The sequence below is a fragment of the Mandrillus leucophaeus genome, unplaced genomic scaffold (assembly GCF_000951045.1).
Source record: "Mandrillus leucophaeus isolate KB7577 unplaced genomic scaffold, Mleu.le_1.0 Scaffold997, whole genome shotgun sequence".
Taxonomy (NCBI): domain Eukaryota; kingdom Metazoa; phylum Chordata; class Mammalia; order Primates; family Cercopithecidae; genus Mandrillus; species Mandrillus leucophaeus.
Window position 1 is genome coordinate 30,997 of NW_012110885.1, and position 13,882 is coordinate 44,878.

Below are 13,882 nucleotides of genomic sequence, written 5' to 3' on the forward strand. Positions count from 1 at the left end.
CGGGGACAGGGTGTGTTATTCTGCTGTTCTGTGTTCTCTGAGATGCACGGATTCACGGTTTACTCTGTCTCCATTTTGGGGACACAATTAGAAAAAATATATAAATGTTAATCCAGAAACAAGCCTCCCTGGAGGGGGAACAGGACCACCTGGGGGCGCTCAGGATACATTGAGCACCAGAGCCAGCCTCAGGGCAGGTGCAGATGGGGGTTAAGGTCTGGTTTCCTGTCAGCCCTGTGGCTTCCTCTCCATAAAACAGATTCCTCTGGGGCAGTTCTCTGGATTCCTCATCCTGTTCTTCCTGTGAAGTCTCTGAAGAAGAAACATTTGTCGGAACAAGAGAAAAATTTTCTCACACGCACCAAAGGCACAGTCACCCACAGTCACTGATGCCTGTTTCTCAATGTCAATAAGTTATCAAAGCTTCTGAATTTAGTCATTAAATCTAGAAAAGGTGCAGTGTTTAACTCAACACGGCAGCCCAGGTCAACAGAACTCCAAGGGCCAGTGGGCAGCAGGCAGGATAAAGTGCATGCCGGGCTTTGGGGCAGAGGGGGTTAGCATTCAGTGCAAGAGAAGAAAGGCCGCGTGGTGGTCACTGTCAGGGCTCCAAGCCCACAGTTCCAATTGTAGGTGACCCCATGCAAAAGAAGAGAGACCCCCACCAATGATTAGTGTGGGTGTCAAGTCTGATGGTGACACACTCACACCTCAGGTGATCATGGAAGGATTTACCAACACTGTTATTGTCTGCTGAGAGCAGCACAGGCCTCTCAAGACATTCCAAGCTGGAATTTCCTCAACGGAACAGGAAAGGAGGCTGGATCAGGGCTTTAAAATGATCTGATGGTGGGGTCGGAGGGGGTGTTTCTACTCACGAGAAGGAGCTTGTGTGATTTAAACCTCACACTGGCATCAAATAAGGGAGCTTCCATGATTTCTTACTAGATTTCCCATGTGTGGGGCAAAAGGAGGAGGAAGAATAAACCTTAATTCATCAGCAGCGAGGCACCAAAAGTAGGACCTGACACTTTCTTCTTTCTAGCAGCTTAAGAAAATGAGTGAAAAAGAGAGATGTGTCTACTATGTGTGAAAAGCAAACAGATCTAAAGAAAATAAAAGTTTTTATTACGGTAAGCACATAATAAAAAGAAAGAGAAGAGTGAATGAGACAGGCAGAGGTGCTGAATCAATGTCCTGGGTGGGGCCTTTTCGTTATCCACAGTCATCAGTTTGTTCTGAAGGTCTCAGGTCAGCTTCCTGCTTTAAAATATCCCAGGCCATTTTAGGGCATATAAAAATCCTTATAGGATATCCACAGTTTGTCATACTTTACTTAAGTAGTCTCATAATCAGATGAAGTTCTGAATTTAATCTTCAGTTGTGTTAAATAATAAAAAATACCACCATCTACAAATTAGGAAACTGAGACTATATTTTTATCAAGGGTTACAGCCATCCTACAGGCTGGAAAGCATAGTTTGGGTAAAGATGAGAGACTGACACTCCCAAGAAGGGGTTGGGCAGAAGCTTTATGCTGAACGTGTTGGCTAAACAGACACAATCCACAGGTTACAGGAGGGGCTACTGATGTTCACGGAGGTGGTGCTGACACATGCACACTGAACAAACACGCATGTAGCATATGAGCCCTGTTCACTTACCAGTGGTGACTGAGCATTTAAATTCATTACAGACAGGCCCTATGTGCAAATAGCAGAAGCAGAGACACAAAGGCACTCAGTGTGCAGCCTCTGCAAATGGCTAGAGCCAGGCCATGGTGAGTGGTCTCTCATCAGGTGAAAGTTCCTGATATCAAATGTTCAATCAAAGCTGAGATACGGCCTGTGGAACAGGGGTCAGTTCATCAGGGGATGGGCTGCAATTATCCTCACAGTGCTTGTCTTAGTGCCCGTGCGTACTGAGCCACTAGAGAAAAGGAATATTCTATTGGCAGTTAAAACATAGTTTATCTTTTAAGTGTACGAGAGAGTGGCAAAATCCTTGCCTGGCATGGCCTTCGGTCTTGTTTATATTTTGACATCTTACTGCCACAGAGAGTCTGTTCTGTCATTCTTATGATCTCTATTTTAACATGAGGGTTAGTCATTGCTGTGTCTAAAGCACAAAGGGGAGTAGGTATAATGAGGCGTGTGTGATCTCTTGTTTTGTCATGACTGGAAACAGTTTTAGATTTTTGGGGGTTCCCTAGGCCAAGAGATAGACTATTTAATGAGTCGGGGGTATAAGGGATTTATTTTTAGTTTCCAGTTTATAAATACGAACCCAACTATTGACATTCTGCAATTTCACTGCTGTGTTGTGGTTAAAAGTACCTGGTAAAATTCACTCCAAAGTGGTTCAAGAGCAATATCCTACCCTGATGTTTCTTACAATAGATACAATTCCCTGGTTTAATGTTATTAAAGGCTATTGAAAAGATGTAGGGCAATGATGGTTTAATCTGTTGATGAATGGAGTGGGTAAAATGCAGTCATCACTTTCAATACTTTGTCATGCATTCATGTAACAGAACAGAGGTGAGCACTGGGGTAAATCTCTGAATGTATGGGCCTTCCAGCTACCAAATCATAGGCTAATAACTGATGTCTCCCTGAGGGGGTTAACTATAAGGCTGTCTTGCTAGGGAGAGAAACTTTGGCCAAGGAAGTTCAAGATTTTCTTAAGGTTTTCACAATTTTAGTTTAAGGGTGACAATTTTCTTCAACATTTTCAGGAGATTGTGGATGGGACGGATGCTGTGTTGTATACATAATTCTAATGCCTTCCATATTCAGATAATATTATAAACTCCTGACTGATAAGACTGCTTGCTTGGTGTGATAACCCACTACAATATGTATACTTTTAGATGTTATGCCATGTCATTTTTCCTTTGGTTTTTACTTTCTAAGTTACATTAGTCAGGTCTCTAAAATGTAGGAGTGCATCTAAAATTTGTTATTTTGTTGTGCATTTTTACATGTTCCAGAAGATGTGAGGAATTTCTTTGTGTGAACAGCATCCCACATCCCAAAGTCAGGCACTCCTCTGGAACATGGCTTTAATGCTTGTCTTTGGCTTGTTGGCGAGCTATGTTGGTGGTAATAACTTCTGCCTTCCGGACTGACTTTACATCAGGTAGAAGAACAAATTGTGAATGAAAGTTTGCACTACCCAATTGAATGCATAACCTCCAGTTTCGTTACTGATGTATGATGCATCAGAGATGGTATTAGATCAAGGATTTCAATAGGAATCTAATCTAAAAGATGTAAACAAATTTTCCTAATTTAGATAATATTCAGATTTGTTATTTTTATTGTAATGTCTCTACATGATTATGTGTGGCTATTTGGACCAAGAGTAAAGGAAAACAATTTTAACTGAATGAAAATGAGAGAAAGCACAACCTAACGAAATGGAGGCAAGGACAGGAGTGTCTCCAGGCTTTTGTATTTCAAGAGTTCGTGTACCCGGGGATTTCTTTTCTTAATTTCACACAGAGCAACACCCAAAATGTTCATTTTCTCTCCCATTGACTCTTATCATCTGTTTCTATGTCAGTTAGCTTCAGATTTTTGACCCCAGCTGCATCCAAGTAGCTGCAAATAAGCATGATTTCATTCTTTTTTTATAGCTGCATAGTATTCCCCTGTGTATACGAACCATGTTTTCTTTACCCAGTCGATAACTGATGGACATTTAGGTTGATTCCATGTCTATGGTACTGTGATTTGTACAGTGATACACACGTGAGTGGATGTGTTTTTCTGTTACAATGATTTGTTTTCTTTTGGGTATATACCCAGTAATGAGATTGCTGAGGGGAATGGCAGCTCTGTTTTAAGTTGAGAAATCTCTAGATTGATTTCCACAGTGCCTGGGCCCAGTTACATTTTCACCAAAAGTATGTAAGTGGCGCTTTTCTCTATAGCCTTGCCTGCATCTGTTAATTTTTTACCTTTTATTGATAGCAGTTCTGACATGGGTTAGATAGGATTTCATTTGGTTTTGATTTGCACGTATCTGATGATTGAGGATGCTGAGCATTTTTTGTATGTTAGTTGGCCACTTCTATGTCTGCATTTGAGAAGTTTATGAGCACGTCACTTTCCCATTTGAAATGTGGTTATTTGGGTTATGCTGCTGATTTAAGTTCCTTGTAGATTACTGCCTTGAACACACTGAGAAAACAAGTATTCAAAACTAAAGAGAAAAAACATAATCAGGTAAAGACATACTCAATTTGGAATGGCCGTGGGTTGCCAGTTGGTATTGAAATGGGACAACAACCTTGGAAAATGGTCTTCACAGAAAACCTTATACACAAATGTACCTGGTGTCACCATTCACAGTAGTCAAATGGAAAATACAACTCAAGTGCCCATGGGCTACCTCAGGGGTGACAACGCTGTAGTGTGTCTGTGTGTCTGTAACCCACAGGGATGAAGATGTTGTGGTGTGTCTGTGTGTCTGTAACCCACAGGGATGCAGGCGCTGTGGTGTGTCTGTATGTCTCTAACCCAGCTTTAAAGAGGAGTGAAGCACTGACATAGGCTGAAACTTGGATGAGCCTTGAAAACATTGGGTGAGTGAACCAAGGTAGACACGGAAGTCCACATCCTGAAATGTCCCATTGACATGAAGCCTGCAGAGGAGGAAAATCCCAGATCACAGGAGGTCAGGGGAAGGGAAACGGAGAGTGACCACTTAATGGAGGTGAGCTTTCCTTTTCTGTGATGAAAATGTTCCCAAACCAAATAGTGGAAATGGTTGCACAGCACTGCGAATGGGTAAATCATCACTACCCATACGTTTACTGAGGGCTAAAATGGTACATTTTATGTTATGTGTATCTCAACACAATAAAAATGAGTGCCACGTTTTGTTTAGTGTATCAACGACAATAACAGTTCAGTTTATATGGTGGATTCCTCATCACAACCAGTGTTTCCTGCTGGATCTGGATCCATCAGCCCCCAGGGGAGGGACTGGAGTGGGTCAGGTGCACAGGTCATGAAGGGAGCACAAATTCCAACCCACTCCTCGAGAGTCCAGTCACCACCTCCAGATCTATATCCAAAAACAGTTCTTCCTATGGCTGAGCTACGGGAGCAACAAGCACACAACCATGTTTGTTGTTGTTGTTGTTTTGTTTTGTTTTGTTTTTAGACAGAGTCTCACTGTGTCACCCAGGCTGGAGTTCAGTGGTGCAATCTCCGCTCGCTGCAACCTCTACCTCCTGAGTTCAAGTGATTCTCCTGCCTCAGCCTCCCAAGTAGCTGGAACTACAGTTGCTCACCACCACGCCCAGCTAATATTTGTATTTTTAGTAGAGACGGAGTTTCACTATGTTGGCCAGGCTGTTCTTGAGATCCTGACCTCGTGATCCACCTGCCTTGGCCTCCCAAAGTGCTGGGATTACAGGCGTGAGCCACTGCTCTCGGCCACAACCATGTATTTTTAAGCAAAGACACAGTGAGGGGACATCAGTGTGAGCCCAGACACAAACCTCCCTGTGGAGTTCACAGGACAGCAGGGGGGCTGAGTACAGAGGCGGCCATTCAGGAAACTCAAGGGGCACTTGGCACTGCATGGGGGCTCAGGACCACTGTAGGGCTCAGTGGTCAGGTAGGCTCAAGGCTCAGCATCAGGGCAGGTGTAGCAGGCGGGGAAAGGCCCTGGAGAGGGGGTTTAGTGTCACCTTCTCATTGCACCACTGGACACCCTCCACTACATCTATTCTAATGTGTATGAGTGTTTATGAGTTTAGAAAATAACATTAATGTTATAAATCTATAGCCATATGTGGGCGCATCAAGTTACCCTCTTCAACCTATGTGGACCCTGTTCGTTAGGAATAAGTCCCTGCATTTGAGGACCTCACAAATTAATAATTATGTAGAATTTCTTTTTCAGTCTCATTTCTTCCCTCTTTCTTTCTCTCACACACCCTGACAAACACGCTGGGTGCTATAACTTTAATTACCTGATGTATTAAAAAGAGTGATTCATTTGCAACTTGACTAGTTTAGCTGTTGTTCATGTTGTTGTAAGATTAAGAACATGTTTCTCAGCTGTGTACTCCTCTAAGCAGAGCAGCAGCTTTATTTGAAATACACACAAACTGAAACCAATCCAAATATTAATCCACACCTTTATCAGCATTTATTGGCACAGTAGCCACTACTACAGTCAGTTAATGTTGGATACGCTCCACAGCGTGGTTCAGTTCACATGTATGTACTCACGATGAATATAACGAGCCAAAGCAAATATGTATGATTCCATTTTACAAACTGTACAAAGTGAATACTCATTGCAAGTCATGTAAAAATGATTCCCCAACTGACTTCTACCTGGTAAGAGGAGGGACGGTGTAGGAAGGTGAAACTGCAGGAGAAAGAGAAAATTGTGAGATGGATTGATTTGTTTCCTCTGTGAATGGTGATTATGTCAATATTTTTCAAAAGGTGAACATATTGTGTGAAGGTTATTTGTCAATATTACCGCATTAAAACTATTCCAAATAAAAGTGTATAATTTGGTAAAAAAAAAAAAAAAAAAGATGAAGAGAGAAATAAAAATAATACCGGAAAAGTCATGAACTGCTGAATCAACACGTGAGTTAACCCTCAGTTTTTCTATATTACTTAGAAAAACACTAAGATACAGCCAAATAATATCATGATATCATTGTAAGAAGAGGATTTTGTAAACCTCACTCGGAATTTCTAGCTCTGTCCTAGAGTTAATTTAGGGAGCAGTCGGATCCAGCCATGAGAAACACAGGCCAGACAGCGAGACTGGCTCTCACCAGATGTGAGCTCTTAGACATATCCCATGGCCACTGTGGGATTGGGGGTTTACATTCACATCTGTAAATGAAGGAAACATTGACTCCCACAGAACACACTTCATGTGCATCTCTAAGTAGAAACGCTAATGAGAATTAATTATTTACGAAGCATAGTCACTCACATCCATGCTGGGACACAGCCTACTCTGAGGCATCCCTTCCAGAACTCGCTATATAGTAGGAGACATGCAAATAGGGCCCTCCCTCTGCTGATGAAAACCAGCCCAGCCCTGACTCTGCAGCTCTGAGAGAGGAGCCCAGCCCTGAGATTTCCAGGTGTTTCCTTTCGGTGATCAGCACTGAACACAGAGGACTCGCCATGGAGTTTGGGCTGAGCTGGGTTTTCCTTGTTGCTATTTTAAAAGGTGATTTATGGAGAACTAGAGAAATTGAGTGTGAGTGGACATGAGTGAGAGAAACAGTAGATTTGTACGACAGTTTCTGACCAGGGTGTCTCTGTGTTTGCAGGTGTCCGGTGTGAGGTGCAGCTGGTGGAGTCTGGGGGAGGCGTGGTACAGCCTGAGGGGTCCCTGAGACTCTCGTGTGCAGCCTCTGGATTCACCTTTGATGATTATGCCATGCACTGGGTCCGCCAAGCTCCAGGGAAGGGTCTGGAGTGGGTCTCTGGTATTAGCTGGAATGGTGATAGCACATACTATGCAGACTCTGTGAAGGGCCGATTCACCATCTCCAGAGACAATGCCAAGAACTCACTGTTTCTGCAAATGAACAGGCTGAGAGCTGAGGACACGGCCGTGTATTACTGTGCAAAAGATACACAGTGCGGGGAAGTCAGTGAGAGCCCAGACAAAAACGTCCCTGCAGGAAGACAGGAGGGGCCTGGGCTGCAGAGGGCACTCAGGACACATTAAGAACACAGTTAACTCAGGGACCAGGTGCCCAGGGAGGTTAAGGGCTGGTTTCCTCTCAGAGACTTAGTTGTTTCTCCATCTAGCAGTTTCCCCAGAACCCTGTCTAGATTTGTGATGTGGAGCTGCTCAAACTATCTGTGTCACCTTCCTCACCTGTGACTTTGAGGAAGCTTAGCGTGGACCCTCAGTGTGTGGAGAGATCTTGGTGACAGCGGTTGTGTCTTCTGTCTAGGCGTGTCTAGGGCCGTCCATCAGGAAGGACAGACTGGAGTTCTTGGAAAGAGGCGCACCTGCCATCCATCAGGGAATTGTGTTGTCTTCTGTTCTGCTAGAATTAAATCAGGCACACCCAGGTTAACTAGTGCTATCTTCCTAGCTTGAGAAAATTGACGGCAGGCTTCGATAACACCTATATTAAACCATCAGAGCAACACCTAGATTAGTGTATGATTTAATAATTGAGACTGTGTTCTAGCCAAGGAGACTCATAAAACTGGTGATTGCCATGGTCAATTCAGTTCATGTCATATATTTGTCAGTAGAATCTGGCTGGTATTATAAACAGGTTTACCAACACATGTGTATTAGTGTTGGTCTTTGGAGAAGCACATTCTATGACTGGGTTACGTTTGTGTACAGTTTCCTAAGGAACCCGTCCACGCGTTTGAGTGGAAATGCAGAGGGGAGTGGAAGGAGGCTGGGGAATCTGAACGCATGTGAGGGAAGTCGGTCCCTGAGTGAAGGAGAGAGAGAGGAGGACTGGGAGGAACTTTCTTAAACTTCTGTGCTGTTCTAGAAGGTCCAGCAAGTCACTGAGTCAGAGTCGTGTCAAAGTTTCCCATCGGGGACCCAGTGACTCCCAGCAGTGGCTCTGCTCAGATCAGCGCAGAGTTCGTTCTTCTCCTGAGAGTGGAGCCCAGGACGTGGCTCCAGCACCAGCCATGGCATGGAAGACAGAGTGCAGCCCCGGGCACCTGGGTCAGCTGCGTTGTGCCCCCTGCAGGTGGGGGCAGGGAGGTGCTGACTCAGGGCCCACACTGTGTGGGTTCTATACAGAACACAGGCTTTTACTTCATTTCTGTGGATGACATAGAAGTAAACATGCAGTCGGTAAACAACGGTGATTCCTACATTTACCTCGAGTGCTTTGATTCTGCAGAATGTCCTGGCATGGAGTTGCCTATCTCATGTGGAAGTGTAACGTAGGTTGAGGACGTGTGTTCCCCACTTCCATCGTTTTTCTCAATGTACAGAGATCCTGAGTAGCAAACAGCTGGCCCTCCTTCCACCCTGTTCCTCCCCTCCCCACAGGAAGAGCAGATAATTACCTGAGGCTGACTCTGAGGTGGGATCTGTCTTGTGCACCTCAGAGCCTGCAGAGACCCCCGGCTGCAGATTCATGGAGTCAGGTGTTTGTGCGTGTGGGAACCTCGAGCTGTGCTGAACTCAGTGAACTCAGTGAACATGGCTGAGAACCAACTGTGGAGTTCAGTATTAGGAGACCCCCTAATCTATCACATCTCAGCTCATTCTGCCCCTCACCATCTTCAGAAATTCAGAATATGGTTCAATTTACATTTTTGTGATGCATTGTTCTCATTTCATTTAGTTGTGAGCTTGGTCAGCAGAAAGTGACACCATTTATGTGTCCCAACCTGATAAAGCTTATTTGCTTCACGAGAAGTTAGGAGGCTCCTGAGTCTTATCCTAAGCCTCTCTCTCTGCACTGTCTTGTAAAATTCGGTTTTACCTGGAATTCTGGAGTGTTGATTTAGCCAGGTTTCCCCATACCGAGTGTCTGATTTTCCTGTATATCTTATCAGGTTCCTTGTCCTTCACCGTAACCTGGGTGACATCTGATCACCCTGGTCTAACTTCAACAAAAATCCTGGCAGGCTGCCTTAAGCAGGATTTCTCTCAGTCCTGATGTTTCTTCTTGGTGATTTTCCATCCTTTGCCCCAACCCAGCTGCATGCCTATAAATCCCCACGTTCTCATTCTGTATTTGGAGTTCTGCTGAATCTCCCTCCCCACTGCAAAAATCCCATTGCCCTGGTCCCTACACCTATCACGAGGGCCCTGGATAAAGTCTTCCTTACTGTGCTGGAACAAGTGTCTTTGTATATGTATTTTTTCTTTAACAAATCGACCTTTAGTATTTCCTAATTGATCAAGGAACCTCAAACATTGAATGAAAGTGAGGATCTCCGTCTTACTATATTGGGTGTTTTGTGAATTTCAGTGTCCATGTGTGGTGTCCAGAAGTCCTGAGCAGCAATGCTTGTGCTTCTCTGTCCAATTCTTTGATTCTGAAACCCAGGAGTCATCCAGACATGAGTATATAGGTGATTTGTTTTCACTGTTTGGTGACTGCCTTATTTCACTTGCCCCGAAGCTTCATGAGCACATTGATGAAAAGTAGATCGAGAACTTGTTTGGAAATGCAAGATGTATAGTAGACTCCACCACCTACACGTGTCTGGAGGTCTTCTTAGTGTTACAAGATCCAGATGCTTTTCCCACCATAGGACAAAGATGAGAACCTCCATGCTGTGAGGATGGAGGACAGGCAGGGCAGTGTGAGGACAAAAGGGCCTGTGGTTACGTCCAGGGTGTTGTCTCCCAGCAACGCCTCCAGCTCCTTCCCCACTCTGGTATTTGTCAGATGGGAAACATACCTCCAATTTATCTTTGACATATTGATGGAAGTCCAGGCAAGAGGCATCTGAAAGCTTATTGCTGAACCTGCTTCTGTAAGGAATGCCCATATCCCTTGCTCTCTTTCCTCATTCTTAACCCCACCGGCTCCCCTCCCCTCCTGCACACATCCACTGATGTTTATGGCCACTTCCCCACACCCTTCACTGTGGCACCATTTTCTTGGGCTCCTGGGAAACCCAATAGCTTTGGTTAAACTCACAGCTATGGTACACCCATAGGCCCCTCCAGAGGCTCTCAGTTTCCCCCCCACAGTCTCTCTGGCTGCTCCTTGGGGTCCTGACCTGGCCATCTCTACCCTCTCTGCTGAGTCCGGCCTTTCATTGAACGTCCCTGCTGCCCTCTGATCGAGGGTTAACTCAGCAGGCCTGGATTGTTTAAACCCTGCACATTCCTAAAAAAAAAATTGTTCATGTAGGGCTCTCAGTTACCTCCTGGATGAGAGCTCTGAGTCCTTAAAATGTTATGCCAGACCACAGTGTCTGTGGTTGTCTGCAGCCTTGGAACATGTCATATAAGTTTAATCACAGTGCTTTGTAGTGAATGCCTGCTACTTTTTTTTTTCCTGAGGAGGGCTGTTGTCTGAGTATTGTGGTCAGTTACCCAGGTGTTCCATAGTCTATGATTCATTCCCAAAACACGGCCCTGGACAACAAAGCTCAGGGGCCCTCTCCTGGGGGTCGACACTTCACACAAGCCATCTTACCTCATACCTGGAGAATTACACATGTGCGGGAGGCTGCATTTGGGAGGACCCCTGAGCGCTTGTGCCTGGATTCGCCAGGGCTTCACCCCTTGTGCCTTTTTCCCCTTGTATTTTGAATTGTATTATTTTGCTGTAATAAAGTGTTCCTGTGAACATAGCAGTTCTCACGAGTCCTGTGTTTTTACTGACTTTGGAGCCTGAGGATGGCAGATGCAACTGTGTCCAGAGTTCATTCTTCCAGTGGGTTCGTGCTCTCACTGACTTCAGGAATGGAGCCCCAGACCTTCGCAGTGAGTGTTACAGCTCTTAAAGACGGCATGGACCCAGAGATTGAGCAGTAGCAAGATTTATTGCGAAGAGCGACAGAACAAAGCTCCCACAAGATGGAATGGGGCCTGAGCGGGTTGCCGCTGCTGGCTGGGAAGGCTTTTATCTCCTTATTTGTTCCCGCCCGTGTCCTGCGGATGAGTCCATTTTACAGAGCCCTGGCTGGTGCGTTTTACAAACCTCTAACTACAGAGCCCTGGCTGGTGCGTTTTACAAACCTCTAACTACAGAGCGCTGATTGGTGCATTTTACAAACCTCTAACTACAGAGCGCTGAGTGGTGCATTTTACAAACCTCTTACTACAGAGCCCTGAGTGGTGCGTTTTACAAACCTCTTATAAGACAGAAAAGTTCTCCAAGTCCCCACTCGACCCAGGAGTATAAAAGCTTCATGATTCATGGCAGTGAAGAAGGTGCATAGTCCTCCTTTCTCATCCTGAGTTAAGGTGAACATCATTGAAAAATTTATGGGCTTTTTCCTAATTCTCCTTAGTTCTCCCAGAACACAGGTCAGCAGATGTTTGCGACTCCAGTCCCCATGATGTGAGTCGAGGTCCCAGTGGAGATCCATACTGGGGACAGCTTGCTGACTGGCAGGCAATTTGTCCCTTTCTTCGGCTGGCATCCTATCATTTACTCAACTAAGATACCAGGTATCTCCAAACTCTTGGGCTGCAGCTAAAGCCACATTCTTTTCATTAAAGGCCAGAGTTTGATGTAACAATAGCATGACATCTCTCCAAGTCAGGTCGATGGTTTGCCCTAGACCCTGTAGGACATCTATATACCTATCAGGATCATCTGAAAACTTCCCCAGGTCTGCCTTGATCTGCTTTAAATCAGAGAGGGAGAAGGGGACATGCAATCACTCTCCTGGATGTTCACTTACTTCTCACAAATAGAAATTGCATATGTAGGCTATTTTTTGTCATTTTATGTTTCCTTATGTATTGATTGAGCCACCTGTTTGGGAGTATGAATTATAAGCTTTTTAAAATTATTTTATTTTATTTATTTATTTTTGTATTTTATTTTATTTTTTTAAGATGGAGTTTCACTCTTGTTGCCAAGGCTGGAGTGCAATGGCTGGATCTCAGCTCACTGCAACCTCTGCCTCTTGGGTTCAAGCGAGTCTCCTGCCTCAGGCTCCTGAGTAGCTGGGATTACAGGTATGCACCACCATGCCCAGGTAATTTTGTATTTTTGGTAGAGACATGGTTTCTCCATGTTGGTCATGCTGGTCTGGAACTCCTGACCTCAGATGATCTGCCTGCCTTGGCCTCCCAAAGTGCTGGGATTACAGGCGTGAGCCACCGTGCCCAGCCGAATAATCATTTCTAATTTCCATTTACCTCCAGACATCCACTTTGGTTCACCTGCTGTCTCAGACTGGCTAATTCTGTTGCCAACCAGGTTATGAGATTTTGCCATTCCACACCCGAATACGTATGCTTCCAAACAATGCTTTATCCATGTGTCATTGAGTCAGGAACTCCTTCTCCTGATAAAACAGCATTGAGAGGTTTTGAGAGGTGAAGTCAGCTGGACTTCCTGGGTCATGGCAATAGAGTCACAAACAGAATGCTTTGCAGAAGAAGTAAGTTCATCGTTAGAAGAAAGCTGCCTGCCCCCAGGAATCAGTCTCTTTAACTAAAGTACCTGAAACACGGTGTCCTGAGACCTTGTGAAAATTCATTTCCTGGAGTAAAGACACAAGAAATCTGTTCTTAAATCATTGGAAGAAACCATATCAGAAATTTTATCAACACTGCAGTCAAATTCCAGTAACTCAGTCTTTAGGTTTATGTTTCACAACTCAAGAAGCAATAAAGAAATCTACATAATTGGAAGGCTGTTCCAACAGAGGGAATTTTGATCTATTTAATTAATAGACCAGTATTCACTCCAAGACACACTCCTGTGAGATCTCCAACTTAAACAGATCTCTGTCACCTGAAGAAGTTTTCTCAACAGATTCTTTTTCTCTAGACATTCACAAATGCAAAAACACATTTTGTATATTTGTGCATGAGTGATCTATAGAAGTCCTTGTCTTGTTAACGAAAGTTCATGTGTGTTATTTTGGTGTTTAGATATACATTCGCTTTGCATGGGCATTCTGATGTGTCTTTGCTGCGCTGTTGTGCATGTATGTGTGTTTGTATGACCATGAAGCTTTCAAATACATCATTAAATTACATTAACAGTTACTACGTGCTTCCCTCTTTTAGGGGACAAAGTAACTTTTTTAGGGCAATCGCTGGGAAAATGTATGGTTGGATCCTCCATACAGAGTCCCTACCAGGACATTGCCGAGTGGAGCTATGGAAGGGGGCTTCTAACCTCCAGACCCCAGAATGGTAGATCCAGAGGCTGCTTGTACCTTGAGCCTGGAAA

At 44.4% G+C, this 13,882-nt stretch overlaps 2 gene segments (V, D, J or C); both read left to right on the top strand.

The window, feature by feature from the left end:
- LOC105532932 overlaps positions 1–390 on the top strand; it is an 11,213-nt gene extending 10,823 nt beyond the window's left edge. Inside the window, 1 exon segment of the V gene segment in view lies at positions 260–390. Within this exon segment, the coding sequence occupies positions 260–390 (131 nt within the window).
- A 6,718-nt stretch (positions 391–7,108) lies between these two features.
- LOC105532933 overlaps positions 7,109–13,882 on the top strand; it is a 31,288-nt gene continuing 24,514 nt past the window's right edge. The window contains 1 exon segment of the V gene segment in view: positions 7,109–7,227. Within this exon segment, the coding sequence occupies positions 7,182–7,227 (46 nt within the window).